Source organism: Ursus americanus, chromosome 5, assembly GCF_024610735.1.
Source record: "Ursus americanus isolate L20-20 chromosome 5, mUrsAme1.1.p, whole genome shotgun sequence".
Classification (NCBI taxonomy): Eukaryota; Metazoa; Chordata; class Mammalia; order Carnivora; family Ursidae; genus Ursus; species Ursus americanus.
The window spans coordinates 8,711,702-8,728,513 of record NC_142131.1 but is presented as its reverse complement, the minus strand read 5'-3'; the positions used below and the strand labels follow the sequence as shown (position 1 = coordinate 8,728,513).

At 38.3% G+C, this 16,812-nt stretch overlaps 1 protein-coding gene across 6 annotated transcripts in view; it reads right to left on the bottom strand.

Moving 5' to 3' along the window:
- The window catches only part of GIN1 (gypsy retrotransposon integrase 1), an 89,658-nt gene that overhangs the window by 45,018 nt on the left and 27,828 nt on the right, over nucleotides 1-16,812 (bottom strand). For 3 of the 6 annotated variants that reach the window (XR_015724357.1, XR_015724356.1, XR_006781545.2), the window contains exons 9-10: nucleotides 14,944-15,169; nucleotides 14,278-14,329 (exon numbers count right to left, since the gene is read on the bottom strand). The exons of 1 other annotated variant lie outside the window; for it this stretch is intronic. Coding sequence is in view for 1 of the 5 variants with exons in the window: in XM_045808334.2 (XP_045664290.1) it covers nucleotides 15,132-15,169 (38 nt within the window). In the remaining 4 variants the exon portion in view is untranslated. Of the gene's footprint in view, nucleotides 1-520; nucleotides 15,170-16,812 lie in introns of those variants that run through there. 2 more of the 6 variants (XR_006781548.2, XM_045808334.2) reach the window with 2 other exon arrangements.

Here is a 16,812-nt window from a genome sequence, read left to right as displayed (position 1 = left end):
AATATCCATATGATGCATTTGTTTCTTATAACTTTTATGTCTCTTTAATCTAAAGGAATTCTTTTGCCATTCTTTTTCTTCCAAAACATCAACACTTTCAATAGTCCAGGCCAATCGTTTTGCACAAGGGCTCCCACTATAACTTCATCTTTTTCCTCATGATTGATTTATAACTGTGATGATGCCTCCCTCCCACTGCCTCATATAAGGAGGCACACAATGTCAGTTTGCCCCATTATTGATGATGCTACATTTGATCACTTAAGTAAAACGATGTCCAGGGCACCTGGGTGGCTCAGTCAGTTAAGCATCTGCCTTCAGCTCAGGTCATGATCTCAGGGTCCTGGGATCGAGCCCTGCATAGGGCCCCCTGCTCAGCAGGAAGTCTGCTTCTCCCTCTCCCTTTGCCACCCCCCATTCATGCTCTAATAAATAAAATATTTTAAAAAATAAAAATAAAGTGATGTCCAACAAATAAATAAATATAAATATATATATATATATATATATATATATATATATATATATATATATATATATAAAGTAAGTGTTTTCTGAGAGAAAACACTTTTAAGACCATGTAAATACCTATTCCCTAACGAAATTTTATCCAGTGGTCTTTGTATCCATTGATAATCTTTTCCTGAATCTATAATTTTGGGGGAGCTCTTAAATAATGATTTTCTAATTGTATTATTTTGTCTTCATTTTTCAGCTGGCATTCTTCTGTAAATGACTGAGTCTTACTCTTACCCCAATAAATATTGGTGGTATCTCCTCACGAACATTAAATAATCCCCTCATTTTATTTACAATTAATATGATACATTCCCCAAACTCTTGGCACAAATATAGTCAAATACCTTTCATTATCCTATTTAATTGCTCGGTCCTTTCCTTTCTTATTGACAGAAAGCCAGCTATCAACATTTTGATAATTGGCTTTCCTCTCCTTTCCTTCTCTGAAGTGGTCAGAAAAATCCAAATCCTAAAGGGAGGACATGGAGCATGGAATCAGTAGGTTTGCAGATGTAGCAGGGCCATGTTCAAGTCTGAGCTGTCCACACTGCAATTGCTTCTTGCTGCCGCATAATGTCACTGTTGAATATATCTTCTATACCAGTCCAAAGAGCTGTTGCTCTCCAGCTGCCCAAGGCCGCCCAATCCAGACCTCTCCCCGAGATTCTATGGTTGACCTTTGACTGCCAAAGTTTTTAGTGCTGGGCGTTTTTAGTTCACATGCACAGCCACCTTCTCAGATACTGATAGGCCCAAAGTCCTGGGGCAGGGCTGATCCTCATATCCGTGCCTACAGACACAGAACCATCGCCTTCCTCCCTCCCTATAATCCATACTAGAGGTTAGGAGTTCTTCCTCTCAAACTCTCAAAACTCACAGAGTTCCATTAGCCCTTCTTCTTGTGGTAAGAACACTTAACATGAGATCTACTCTCTTAAGAAAATTTGCATGTATGACACAGTATTGCTATCTATAGACACAGTGTTGAACAGATCTCTAGAACTTACGCATCTTGCGTAACTGAAACAAGATACCTACTGAATAGCAACTCGCCATCCCCTCCCCCACCGCCACCCCAATCCCTGACAACCACCATCCTACACTCCGCTTTGTGCATGACTATTTTATATGGAATCATTCAAAATTTGTCCTTCTGTGACTGGCTTATTTCACTGAGCATAATGTCCTCCAGGTTCATCCATGTTGCAAATGGCAGGCTCTCCTTCCTTTTTTAAGGCTGAATAGTATTCCATTGTGTGTTCACATTTTCTTTATTCCTTCATCAGTCAATGCACATTTATTTGTTTCCACATCTTGGCTACTGTGAATAATCCATTGGCCCTTCTTTACCAGATATGGGGACCAACTGTTGGTCATCTATCCCTTTCTAAGACAGACTCCCTGGTGAGTCTTAAGTGTCCAAACCTGACCTAGCCAGAGAAACTTCCTTCCATGATTCGGAAGTAATTTCTGACAACTGTTTGTCATTTAGTAAGCACTTCTGAGTGTCTAAAAGCAAACAACTCTTAAATTCTGGGGACACAGTGGTAAAAGGCAATATCCTAGCTCTACTGAGATTTACATTGTAGTGGTGTGTTCATTGTATTCTCTTTTTTCTTATTAAAGAAGAGAAAAACAAGTGTAATCCCTGGCTGCATACCCCATCACATACATTTATAGATATATTTTTTTTTAAGTAAGAACCAAAGAAAGGCATTGACCAGTCTGGTTGTACTAATCCCAATGCCTCTATAGGTTGATTTAATTTGATTTTTTCCATTTATTTTCTCTTACATCATTATATTTCCTGGAAGTCACAGAAATCTTTAAGAATTTCAAATTTCTAGGGCTTTGCTCTGAGCCTTGTCTGGCCTCCTTTATAAAGGAATGGCTTCTTTCCTAAAAATGTTACTATGATTCTCACATCTGTCAGAAAGTGTGTACCCAGGTAATCCAATAAAAATTAAATAAGTGAAAAGTCAAAGGATTCATTGAACAGACATTGATTAAGCTTCAGTATGTGCAAAATGCAAAGGTAAAAAAGGCACGGTCTTGCCTTTGAGGGTTTGTAATCTAGCGAGGAAGCCGGAGTAAGTCTATCAATAATCGCAGTGTAAGGCGTAAGAGGAACATATGCAAAACGCTATCAAACTTCTGACAGAAGAACAGAGAGTTTTCATAAAGAAAGTGGTATTTGAGTAAGAGAGAGGAGACCTAAGGGACAATGCTGGTCATATTAGGGGATTAGCAATGTGGCTACAGCTCAGCATAGTTTAAGGGTGCAGTGGTGGAAGGACTGGAAAGCCAGGCTGGCTCAACAAGAAGGGTTTCAAAACCATTAGGAGTAACTTGGATTTAACTACATTTGATATATTTGATTTTATCACACATATGAATTTACTGAAGACTGCTAATAAAAGTAAAAAATACTTTCTCTATTTAATAGGACAAAGAAAACAAATTATACTTGTAATAAAATCTCATTAGTCCAAATTCTTAGAAAATGTTTTATTTTTCTGTTTAATTAATATATATATATATATTTCTGAACTAATAATATATATAATATATATATATAGGACAAACATCCCTTATCAGATATTTGATTTGCAAATATTTTTTAAAGTCTTTCTTTTTATGATTTTACTTATTTATGTATTTGAGAGAGACAGAGCAAGAGAACGAGTTGGGAGAGGAGAGGAGGGAGAGGGACAAGCAGATTCCACACTGAGTGGGGCTCGATCTCATGACCCTGAGATCTTGACCTGAGCCAAAATCAAAATCAGACGCTTAACTAACTAGCCACCCAGGTGCCCTGATTTGCAAATATTTTATCCCAGAATATGAGTTATAGCTTTTCATTTCCTTAACCTTATTTTTCAAAGAGTTTTTAATTGTGATGAAGTCTAATTTATTATCTTTCCCAACAGTCATAAAATCCACAGAAATCTTTAAGAATTTCACTAAGGCTCTGAATTTCGTTTCAATATAGAAAAGAACGGTGAGGGGCGCCTGGGTGGCTCAGTCGTTAAGCGTCTGCCTTTGGCTCAGGGTGTGATCCTGGAGTCCTGGGATCGAGCCCCACATCAGGCTCCTTTACTGGGAGCCTGCTTCTTCCTCTCCCACTCCCCCTGTCTGTGTTCCCTCTCTCGCTGGCTGTCTCTCTCTGTCAAATAAATAAATAAAATCTTAAAAAAAAAAAAAAAAAAGAAAAGAATGGTGAACACCAGCAAGACTTCTGTCCCAGGGGCTGCTTACTTCTTCAGCTTCATCACAGCCCCACCCCTCGCCCCCACCCCAACTCACCTCATCATCCTCACTCCAAGAAGCCGTATTTTACTTATTTCTCAAATGGCCATGCTCTTATTGTCTTTCTAGCTTCTAGACATTTTTCCAGGTGCTTAACAGACTTCCCTTATTAAAATTCTTATCTCACTAGGTATAATTATATAAAATAAGAAAGAAATTTATTGGCTCATTGTCTCATAAAAGAGGATCTAGGGACACAAAAAATAACATCAGATCTCTCTCTCTCTCCCTCTCTCTCTCTCTGTCTCGCCTGCAGCTGTTTTCCTCTATGTTGGTTCATACTCTAGAATGTTCTTTCTATGTGATATGAAAGACGTCTCTGGTAGGCGTCTGAAAATATGAGAGAGCCTCCCCTATTTTCGCCATATCTATATCACCCCCCACAAAAGGATTCAGAAATATAAGAACACTAGTGTTTTCTTTTTCAGAAATAACAACAGATTTGCAAAGATATATCTATTAGGCCTTGTAGTCCACTCTTTCAGGAGTGAGGAAAGTTTTCCTTGGACCTTCCATGGTGATTTCTGAACTAATCATTAGCATAGGGAATGGGATTATTTTTACACCACTCAGGCTCATGCATGAAGCTTGGTGCAATGAACTTTCTCTAAGTTCCATGGCTCCAAAAGAGAAGTGCTAGACACCTAAACAAAATTCAGATAAGAAAGAGAGATAGAAGAAAATGGTTGCTAAGGAGGTAACCAACAATCCACTACAGGCTTGCTGTAATATAAGTTTAGAGAATAAAATTCATTTAGCAGTAGATACCCGCTAAGCTCCCAGAACTCAAATAGCTCACAATATTGAGGGAAAAAAGAAAGCATAAATCCATTGTATTAATCTCGGTGATTTAAGTAGAGCCAGGCACCTGATAAAGTTTCTAGTCAGGGATGTTAATGCTCCAAAAGGCATTTAATAGAAAAAAATTAAACGTAAGTTGTTGGTAAGAGAAAATTCTTCCTGCGTAGTTCTTCCACAGTTAATCAGCTTTCTAATCACCTTAGAACTCCTCTAAAAATCAAATATTGCATAGTTTGTTCAATATGTAGTTGATAACGCTTCCAGTAAGGATATAATACCAGAGTAACAAGAATCTAATAAAAATTCCAAAAAGCAAAGGTTCTGGGTGACAGTTGAAAGTATGTTCTGAAACAAAGGCTGAAAAATAACTGCATTGGTCCCAAAGATCCTGGGCTGAAAAGAGCCTGAATTCCAGACCAAATACGTGTTAGTGTCATTTTCACATTTGTATATGACAATATTTAAACTCTGTATTGTGTCAGTTTTCTTAAAATATCTCCTGTATCCCTTCCATTATTTAGATAGATTAGAAAAAAATATGTGCATTATAAGTAAATAAATAAATAATAGGTCAGTTGATGATTGATAGACGGACTGACAGGAAGGGGTGAAAGAGGGACAGAGGGAAGGAGAGATGAAGGTGACATCCACATAGATTTCTCATGGAGTTCTTCAGAGTAGTTATTACGAGTGTAGTGAATGGCTGACATCTGGTGGTAAAACAGTAAAAATTTGCACGGATTTGTGCATTCATAAAAGAGGGTCTATTCAGTGAATGATGGCTGTGTCTTCAAGAATAATTTAAAATGCTGTTAGTCATCCGGTTTTTATGACTCCATCATGACAAGGATCTAGGTATTTGGAAAGATGTGTAACATCGGGTATCACATAGATACTGACAGTGTCCATGTGCTCTTTGCTAATGGAGTCGCTATTCTCTAACTGAAGAACAGAAAACCATGAAATTGTTTAGCTACTTTTTTTTACATGAGCACTTAAGGAGGCAAAAATAAACATATAATGTCACTCAAAATCATTTGCATATTTTGTTAACCTATTGGCATTTTAAGAAGAGAAAATTAAAATTAGGTTCAGAAAAGTAAAAATAAAAAAAAAATTACATGCTTGGTATTGATTCCTGGGAAAGAAGACACAGGCAGTAATGACGCCAAAGGCCATCACACCATCGACAAGGAGATTGTTGACCTGGACCGGATCTGAAAACTGGCAGATCTGTGTACAGGGCTATGAGACTTGCTCATCTTCCACAGCTCTGGGGGCAGCATCAGCTCCGGGTTTGTGCCCCTGCTCATGAAACAGTTCTTGGTGGTCTATGGCAAGAGGTCCAAACTCAAATTGCCAGTCCTCCAGGTTTCCACAGCCATGGTGGGACCCTACAATTCCTTCCTGATCAGCCACATGACTTTGGATCATTCTCACTGTGCCCTCATCGTCACTGATGAAGCCATCTATGACCTATGTCAACGCAACCTGGATATCATACATACCAATCTCAATCATTTGATTGGGCAGATTATGTCCACCATCACCACCTCTCTGCAATGTGAATGACAGAATTCCCAACCAACCTGGTCCCAAACCCCCACATCCACTTTTCCCGGGCCACGTACCCCCAGGCATCTCAGCTAAGAAGGCCTATGCTGAGCAGCTGTCTGAGGTCAAGACCAATGCCTGCTTCAAGCCAGCCAGTCAAATGGCCAAGTAGGACCCTTGCCACAGCAAGTACATGGTTTGCAGCATGTGGTATCGGGGGGACACGCCACATCAACACAGCCTTTACCAGCATCAGGATGAAGTGCACCACCCGGTTTGTGGACGTTGCCCAACTAGATTTAAAGTGGGCATCAACCATCAGCCCTCCGACTGTCATTCCCAGGGAGACCTGGCCAAAGTGCAACGGAGTGTGTGCACGCCAAGCAACACCGCTGCCACGGCTGAGCTCTGGGCCTGCCCGAACCGTAAGTGTGATCTCACGAAGGCGAAGTGAAAATGTATGCGTTGTACATGGGGGAAGGCATGAAGGAAGGAGAGGTCACTGAGGCCCAGGAAAACCTGGCAGCTCTGGAGAAAGATGAGGAAGAGGTAGGCGTGGATTCTGTGGTAGAACAGGTCAGAAAAGGGGAAGAAGACTAGATTGCAGCTGGCAGCATGGTTGGTTTCAAGTTGTTTACAATGACATTTCCTATAGTAAATGATTAAAATCATAACTCTATGGAAACTAAAAAACCACTGAATTTTCACTTTAAATGAGTGAATTTTATGGAACATTAATTTTATACACATACACACAATCATATTCAAGCCTGGTAAACCACGGCCATCCTCGAAGCCTAAAAACTCCCAATCTCAGCTGGGCCTCAGAGAAATGGCTTCATGGCTTCCAAAACTGAGTCACAGCTCCTTCAAATAATGAGTCATTCCTGCCTCTACCAGAGGCCTCACTAATGAATTCCCTAGCTTCAAACTTTTGAAAATGCTCTATAGATGTCCTACTTAGGACAACTCTATAACCCTCCCCAAGGTGTCCCGCAACACTGCCTTCCTTGCTTAGGTAAAGGCCCACAGATATGGGAGCATTTTTGTCGTGTGTGGAAGTGTGTGTCCCACAGAAATTCTCTGCCCGGTGCGGTCCTCTTGCTGTAACCCCCTCCCCACATCTCACCACACAGATAGATCTACTGCCTACTTTGGATTCCTCAGCTCAGGGAGCCTCAGTCTGTGACATTCAAAACCTGAAAGACTGAAGGCCTCCCAGAGGGGAGAGATGTGAAGGTACCTATGGAAAGAACCGAACATGTGTGGGAGGAGAACAGAAAACATTCAGCTTTCTACTTCACTACCTTCAGGACCCATTCTGTCTTCCCTACTTATGTATGACCAGTCCTTCATCACAGCTGGAATAAAACTCTTTACCAAACACAGCTTCCTCTCTGAGTGAACTGAAATGTCATATTGCTTCAGTAAAGCCCTGTATCCCAATGACCTCGTCAATGTAGGTATCTTAGTAAAATATATGCTACGCTAAGACTTTTAGGTTCTATTATGAACTGACTGGAATTCGAAGGAAGATTTAGAATTAAAGGCTAATAACTTCAAGTTTGTGAGGTAGGATAGGACATATTTCTAGAATTTCTGATTCTTATTCTGGAAAAAAAATTCTCCAATTTTCAAATTGAAAATTGAGGTAAAAATAGGTAAGTGATATTCTATATAAATTACACTGGATTGTAAATTCCTTAGCAAAGACCAAGTGCTATGTGATTGCAAAACAGTACGTTACTGCGGAGTCTAATGTTCTGTCTCATTCAGTTTCTACCAACAGATGAGAATGAGATTCTTGAGAACTTGCATGCTTTATTTGTAGTCCCTTAAATGTGGTGTTTGCAGCAGCGATATCCATCAAAAGGGGGCAGAGGGCCAAGTGTTTTGCTGCCTTCATTCATAAAGCTAGGAACCTTGCTTGAGCCTGTTTGATCCGCCAGGTAATATAAATAAAGCCACAGAATACGTATAATCGGTCGCCAGATGCTTTGGATCGCTACCTCAGCAACGATTAACAAGAAATGTGGCAGGTCAATGGCAAGTGCCGATCTGTAGCAACGAGAATGTCTTAGCCTTTCCAAAAGGGCACATATTAATTAAAGTTTTATTCTGGAGAGTTCTGAACTGTGTATAAATGAATGCTGAATTCCTATCCCCTGGACTCCAGACTCATAGCCAAATATCTACCCAAAAGATCTACTCGAATGTATCATAATCATCTCAAACTCAACATGTTCAAACTGAACTCCTCTTTTTGTCCCCAAACCTCTTCCTCCTAGTGTTCCTCATCTCAGTGGCTTCCAGTCTTACAAGCCTAAAAAGTTTAGAGTCCTCATAGACTCCTCTCTTCCTCTAAACAGCTATTTTCAGTGTCAGCAAATCCTGTTTACCTTCAAAATATAACGGACACTAACCATTTCTCACCACCTCCACTGCTATCAATGCCATCATCATCATCATCTCTCCCCCGAATTACCACAAAAGCGCTTTCTCTGCCCATTCCTATCCCAGCTTCCAGAGTGATTATCTAAAAAAATGATAATAATAAGTCAGATCATGTCACTTTTCTCAAATACTTTCAGTGAGCTCCCATATTAAACTAAAAACAGTCCATACAATGGCCTACATGGCCAGAGACAATTTATTCTACCCCCTAGCCTCTGTGATCTCCTGTTATACTCCCCCTTATCTGTTCTAGGTTTCCTGGGCCCCTTCTTATTCCTCAAAACACCAGACACAGAAACACTGCAGCATCTTTGCACTTGCTATTTCTTCTCTCTGGAATGCTCTGCTCCCACCCCACACCACGTATACACTTTTCTCATTTTATTCAAAACTTTGCCCATGTGTCACCTTCTTCTGTAAGTTGATTTTTCTCCTCCCTATTGTGTTTGACTTAATTCATGCTTTTTTGAAATGTAGCTGTAACTTAATTGTTTTCACTGCCATTTAGTATTCTATTGTATGAATAGGTCACAATTTATTTATCCATTCTATTGATGGATATCTATGGTGTTTCCAATGTTTTGCTATAACCAAAAAAAAAAAAAAATCCTCTTATAAACATTCTTGAACATAGCTCCTGGTGCAAAATTGCTGGATTATAGACTTGTGCATCTTCAGCTTTGCTATATAATGCTAAATTGTTTTTCCAAAAGTTGTATCAATTGATACGCTCACCAATTATGTTTAACTGTATTACCTGTTCTATATCCTTGCTGATATTTTTAATTATTCCCAATATGGTAGGTTTTAAGTCATCTTAGTAATGGTTTTGATCTGCACTTTTTTCCATTAATGTGATTGAGCATCTTTTAATACATTGATTGACTGTATGAGGATTCAAATCGGGAACAAATGATAAGTTAGGATAATCAAAGGAACTAAGTACAAAGATGTACATGGAGCATAGGAGAACCCAGTCTGTCCGCAATAGAATTGTTTCCACTCCTAGACCCAAGAGGACAATAGGAGTAAAGGTTTACTGGAAACCTAGAATAGTCTTACAAAGCAGAAACCTTTGGTTAAAAGAAATAGCTACAGTGGGGAAGAGATCAAGGAGAACAAATATCTTAACTTCATTCTCCTTCCTCCTTCTGATCTTCTGTCAGGAATCCCCATTGGCTAAATCCAACTGGAAGTCAAAGGGAATGGGAACTCTGCTGATGCTGGGATCCTGGACAGAGCACAGGATGAAGAATGTAAAGTTGGTATGTAGGGGCAAACAAAAGGTATTTGCAGGGGCTATTCACATTCACTATTCTCTCCTGTGAAGTACCTGTTCAAGACTTTTGCCCATTTTTATATTAGGTTATCTTTTTCATATTGATCTATATTTGTTCTTTATGTGGACAATGATTTCTATTGCAAATGACTAGTTTTCTTTGTAATCTTATGACTTTTCTTTCTCTTCTCTTGCCCTAATATGCTGGCTAAAGCACCTCATACAATTTCAGTAACACCTGTTTTGTTCATGGTCTTAAAGAGAATAGTTCCAATGTTTTCTTAAGTATAAAGTTTACTAGAGGATTTTTTCTTAATAACAGATAATATATTGGGATAAGGAAATGCTCTTTTGAGTTTGCCAAGAGTTTCTTGTTGTTTTTGTTTTAAATTTCAATTGGATGTTAATATTCAGCAAATATTTTTTGTGCATCTACTAGATTCAGGGTCTAAAAACTAATGTCCCCAAAGGCCAAATCCAGCCCACATTTTTTAAAAAATAAAGCTTTACTGGAAAACAGCCACACACACTTGTTTAGTACATATGGCTGCTTTCACACTACAATGGCAAAAATGTGTAGTTCTATGGCCAGCAAAGTTAAAAATATTTACTATCTAGTTAGCCTTTTGCAGAAGTTGACCAACTAGATGATTATACAACTTTTCTTTTTACCTTTGATCATATTGTTTAGCCAGCTATTCTCAAAGTGAACACCCCAAATCCATTCCTTATCCTTTACTGCTCTATTCCCTACAAGGCTTCTTTTTACTGCTTGCATCCCCAAGCTCTCTTGCCACTGGCTTTTCATGGAGACTGACAAATGAGAGGCAATAGTAGGAGATGGGAGAGTGGTAGCCCTCATTGGTCAAAGGAATGACTTGTTATGGTTCTGGCAGAAGATGCATTCTCCTATGGCTACAAATACTGATGGTTAAACCCTCTTCCATATTTCCATCTCTCACTAAGCATTTCCTCTCCTTGCCCTTTCATTCCTAGAGGCTTCCGGTCACCAAAGGGATGTCCAACTATGCCTTATGGGTTCCATTAATCCTTCTTTAAACTGTTCCTTAAATTTCCTTCAGTTATAAGTATTTGTGTTTCATCTCTTTCTTGCCATGTCTCTTAGAAATGCAGCCATTAATTAAAGGAATTGCTTTCCTCACACTAAATCAACCTTTAATTTTGGGGATCTACTCAATTAGTCATAATGCACATTGTCACTGTATTCAGTTTGGTTTTTTTTTTAATTCTTTAAGATCTTTGTATTTTTTATTTTTTAAACTTTATTTTATTTTAATTCAATGAATTAACACACAGTTTATTATTAATTTCAGAGGTAGAGTTCAGGGACTCATTTTTTTTTAATTTATCCATTTTGTTAAGGTTTCAAGTTTATTGAAACAAAGCTATAATATCTTCTATCTTTTAAATATATGCCTCATATCAGGTTCTGACTCTTTTTACCACACAGTATTTATTTATAAATTCCCTAGGTTTATTTTTTCTTGGGAGAATTGCTAACTCTTGCTTCAGTTCATGTCATTATATGTTCATTTTCTATTCCATTAATTTCTATTATCCTCGTGATTTCAATTGTTCTATTTTCTTTAGGCTTATTCACTTGTTCTTCTTATATCACATTAAATTAGATGCTTAACTCATTACTTTATAACCCTTATTTTTTATATAAGCACCTAAGTCATAAATTTTCCTCTAAGGACAATTTAAGCTGCATCTCACAAATCTTTTTAAACAACTTTGATGAGACATAATTCACATAGCATAAAATCTACCCAGTTAAAGTGAATACCTTAATAATTTTTGGTATATTATATTATTAACTTTATGGTAAATTATGGTAAAAAAAAATATATATATATATAATATACAAGTTGCCATTTTAACCATTTGAAGTCTGCCATTCAGTGACATTAATCACATTCACAATGCTGTGCAACCATCACCACTGTCTATTTCCAACATGTTTTCATCACTTCAAACAGAAACTTTGTAATCAATAACCATTAACTCTCCTTTCCCCCTCCCCTAAGCCCTGGTAACTACTAATCTACTGTCTCTATAAATTTGCCTATTCTTAAATTTCATTAAGTGAAATCATATAATATTTGTCCTTTTTGTTTGACTTATCTCATTTAGAATAATGCCTTCAATGGTCAATGATGTAACATTATTCAGAACTTCATTCTTTTTGATGGCTAAATAATATTCCATTGTACGTGTATACCACATTTTGTTCATCCATCCACTTGTTGATGAACTCTTGGGTTGCTTCCATCTTTTGGCCATTGTGAATAATGCTGCAATAAACACTGGTGTACAAATATCTCCTCCAGTCCCAGCTTTCAATTCTTTTGGTTATATACCTAGGAGTGAAATTACTGGGTCATGTGGTAATTCTGTCTAGCTTTTTGAAGAACAGCCAGACTGTTTCCCTCAGTGACTGCACCATTTTACATTCCTATCAGCAATGTACAAGGGTTCTAATTTGTCTACATTCTCATCAATACTTGCTATTTTCCATTAAAAAATATTACAGCCACTCTAGATATGAAGTGATATCTCATTGTGGTTTTGATTTGCTTTTCCCTAATCACTAATGATGTTGAGCATCTTTTCCTGTGCTTTTTGGCCATTTGTATATCTTCTTTGGAGAAATGTGTAATCGAGTCCCCTGCACGTATTTTTTTAAGATTTTATTTATTTGATTGATAGAGAGAGAGAGTGCGCACAAGCAGGGGGAGTGGCAGGCAGAGGGAGAGGGACGAGCAGGCTCCCTGTGGAGCAGACAGCCCAGTGCAGGGGCTCATGTGGAGCTCAATCTCAGGACCCTGGGATTATGACCTGAGCCAAAGGCAGATGCTTAACTGACTGAGCCACTCAGGCACCCCCCTCTGCATATTTTTAAATTGAGTTGTCATTTTGTATGTTGAATTATAAGTTTTTATTTTTTAATTTTTTTTGAATTATGAGTTTTATATTTTTTTCTGGATTTTATAGTTTTTTTACATTACATAAAAAGAAGTCATTACCTCTTCAAACCATAACATATTAATTACCTCAGGTAAAATCAGTGATTATTAAACATAATTTGTAATGGGTATGGCTTAACAGAGGTCTGACTCTAAGCCCTATTCTTTTTTTTTTTAAGATTATTTATTTATTTATTTATTTGACAGAGATAGACAGCCAGCGAGAGAGGGAACATAAGCAGGAGGAGTGGGAGAGGAAGAAGCAGGCTCCCAGCAGAGAAGCCCAATGTGGGACTCGATCCCGGAACGCCGGAATCACGCCCTGAGCCAAAGGCAGACACCTAACGACTGCACTACCCAGGCGTCCCTCTAAGCCCTATTCTGAAAGACTAGGCATATTAGCCACTGACTTACTTCTAGCTATGACCAAGTCATGTAAACCATTACTATGATCGTTTTATCATTGTTTATTTACCACATAAAATTGAAAAATGAGTAATATATCTATATATTTGTAAGGATGAAACTCTAAATAAAAAGAGCAAAACCCAGAACAAAATACTGCTCAGAAGTTCAGAGACTATAGATTTGTATTATGATGCAATAGAAAGACACAATATTGGAGAAAGAGAACCATTCCATTTAGTATTTTTCTCTCCATCACTATTTGAAAATGGTACAGGGCAAGGATTAAAGTCAGACTCCCTTCCCTTTAGTTTCTCCTCCATTCTCCACTTCAATTCCTGAGGCCTTTCAGAACTAACAGAGGCTTCCTTGGGATGTAGGGGAGAGGAATGAAGTTGTCATTGGCTATCTGGTCTCCAACAGCTACCCACCAGGCCAAATAATTGGTTCTCTGGTGTATTCCTCACAAGGACCTCCAAAGTTTGGACAATGAGGTGGTCAGATACGGCAAGTCCCCTGGTCCCAGTGCCACTTAGCTTCTAAACAAGTTGTGGGTGGGTACACAAAGGAAGTAGCATTAACAGGCATGAGGAAGAGAGGGGGTGAGGAGAACACTGAGGGATTGATTAGAGGAAGCAAAAGAGTCATTTGGCCTGGGCCTCAAGCTTAGGCCAAGCTACCAATTAAGATACTTTTTAATTTGATGGCACTGAATTGATCTTTGCCTGCCTAACATTAATTGTTAACACTGCACAAGGCTAGCATTTCCCACTGAACAATAAATGCACTTGTAGGAAACAAAAGTTTGAAATTAGTTTACTTTTTAAATGCTTATTTTTTCTTTTAATTCTTAATTATACTAGTTAGAAACTCCCATTGGAAGTGGCACAGTCCTTTTCAGATGTGTGAACAAAACACTGTTACAACTTTCTATGCAGTCAAAAATAAGCAGAAGAGAATACTTACTTTTTTCTCACGGCTCAACAGAGGGATCCCAACAAGATGTCTGCGCAAAAGGCTACCAATAAGATTTTAAGATTGGATGTAAGTAAAGAAATGTATTGATTAAGAACTATGGGTACTATTTACTATCCTATTGGAATGTAAGCTCTAGGAGGGCAGGGATTTTTCTCACTAATATAACCTCAGTGCCAGAACAGCACTTGGAGCAGAGCAGACATTTAATACATCTCTTTTTTGTGTATGAGTGAATCCCATAGCTAAATATGTATTAAGTCATCTTTTATAAACCTTGGCGAGTTGCTTTGTTTTTAGACAGTCACGTAAGAAAATTTTACACTGGAAATGTTAATCATGATATTTAAAGATAACCTTTCAAGCCAAGATATTATTCTCATTTAAAATATATTTCTCTTTTACTGTCGCTCAGCATCTCTATTTTCTACCATATCATGTTTTTAAGTGTTCATAAAAATACCACAAGGTGGTACACAAAACCTCATAAAGACATTTCTGGAATTCTGTCAAAATTTTACTATATACTTCTAGAAAATCTCCCTGAAATCCAGGCGAGAGGGATTTGCCTACGAACTAGGCTCTGTCCCACTCCAGTATATGTCCCTCCCTACAGGGTGAGAAGACCACAGAGCCCAGGGACATGCCCCTCCTCACCTGGAGAACCTCTTCCAAGGCCTTCCCGGTCAGTCTCAGAAGGGCAGATGAAGCTGGAGAGCACATTCCAAAGGTCTGAACTGCTCAAGCAGCGCATCTGCAGGAGTTGGGCTGGGTTGTCCTTGAGAGAAGATGGCACTGGGATAAAGAGGGCTCTCTGAGTCCATCTCTCCCTGCTTTGCCACTCACTAGTGCAGGGCTTGAGGAGTCCAGGAATTCTGGGAACCTTAAGAAGGCATGTTTGTCAAGGTAGGAACAGTTTGTTAGTGCGATTTATAACTTCTGATTATTTAGGTATATAGTATGGGGGCCTCTATTTTCACTGACAGGGCCCTGCAGACATTAGAGACAAGACTGTGTGTGTATATAATTTGTTGATTTGTGTGTGTGTGTGTGTGTGTGTGTGTGTGTGTATTTGCTTACTTACAATCTGTACTTGGAATCTCTACATTAGAATCCCAAGATTTCAGTAACAAAATCAGCAGCTTATCTGAATAGCTTGTATTGGCTATTTATCAGGAAGTAAAAGTGATTCATCAAAATGGCCTACAGCAGAATTTGTAAACAAAGGTAAGTACAGCAGCTATTACCGTTATCTACCACTATTTCGGTTTTCCTCCTTCCAGGAATATAGTAGGACTGTACTTGCCTATCCTTTGGTGTTAGGTATGGATATGTGGCTAGTATTTTTTTTAAGCTCTGGTTTAGACTCTTTTTATAATAATTTTATTGAGATGTAACTCTCATAAAATTCATCCTTTTTTACTGTACAATTCAGTGGATTTTAGTATTTTCAGTTATGCAACTAACATCACTAACATTAATACTTTTGTACCATTGCCACAAAAAGAAAACTGTACCCGTTAGCAGAGTATGACTAGGTTCGACCACTACAATTTGAGTAGGAAGGTTGTACATAACATGATGGCAAGTCTTTGCATAGCTAGCGCTGCGTTCACCACATTCTCCCCTTGCCGTGGTGGCTGGTGTATTCTATAGGTGAGGCTCTATTAGCCTATATCTTGGAGGATACAAACAGAGCCAAACCCTTAATGAACCAAGAATGTAGCAAAGAAATAAAGTTTCATTGTGTTTAGTCACTAAGATTTGGGGGTAATCTGTAAACACAACAGCATTGCGTAGTCCACCATAATCTATGCACACAGGATAAAGATCTGTTCGATCAGAAATTATTTGGGGCAGAATTTTTAAAAAGTGCTTAGAAATTGTAATTATAAAATGACTCATTACTAATTACCCTCTTAAAATAAAGAAGAGACTGATTTTGAATGAGATGATTATTGAAGGAAAGGCACTTCATTTGAGCTAAGAAAAGGACACTTCAACAATTATATTTACCATCGGGGGTCCAATATGACTCCATCATGAACTTTGGTCTGCTGATGGGAACATAACAGGTATCGCTATTTGGGACAACTATGCTTTCTTAAGGTTTCTTTCTGGAATCCTACCTGGAATTTACTTGGTCTATGGTATAAGATAAAGCCCCAGATAGATATTCTTTTCCTCCAATCGTTTATCCTTTAGCCTACGTGAAACATAATTTAATCTTTCTTCTTAAATGAGTAATTGCAATATCTCAGATCTCCATTTTCAGTATCATAGCACTGTTTAGTATGGTTGATAAAATGTGAGATATTCTGTAGATCTTAAGGTATGCTCTATTCATTAATAATTATACCAGCACAGTTTAGGTTCCTATTACTCATCATCACTGCAAAATCGTATTAACAAATCCCCATTCTTTCATCCTCTCTTCCTCTATTAGCTGTCAGATTAAACTTCCTAAAATGTAGTTCTGATCATGACACTTCCCTATACGAAAACGAATAGAGGCTCCTGGCTGAC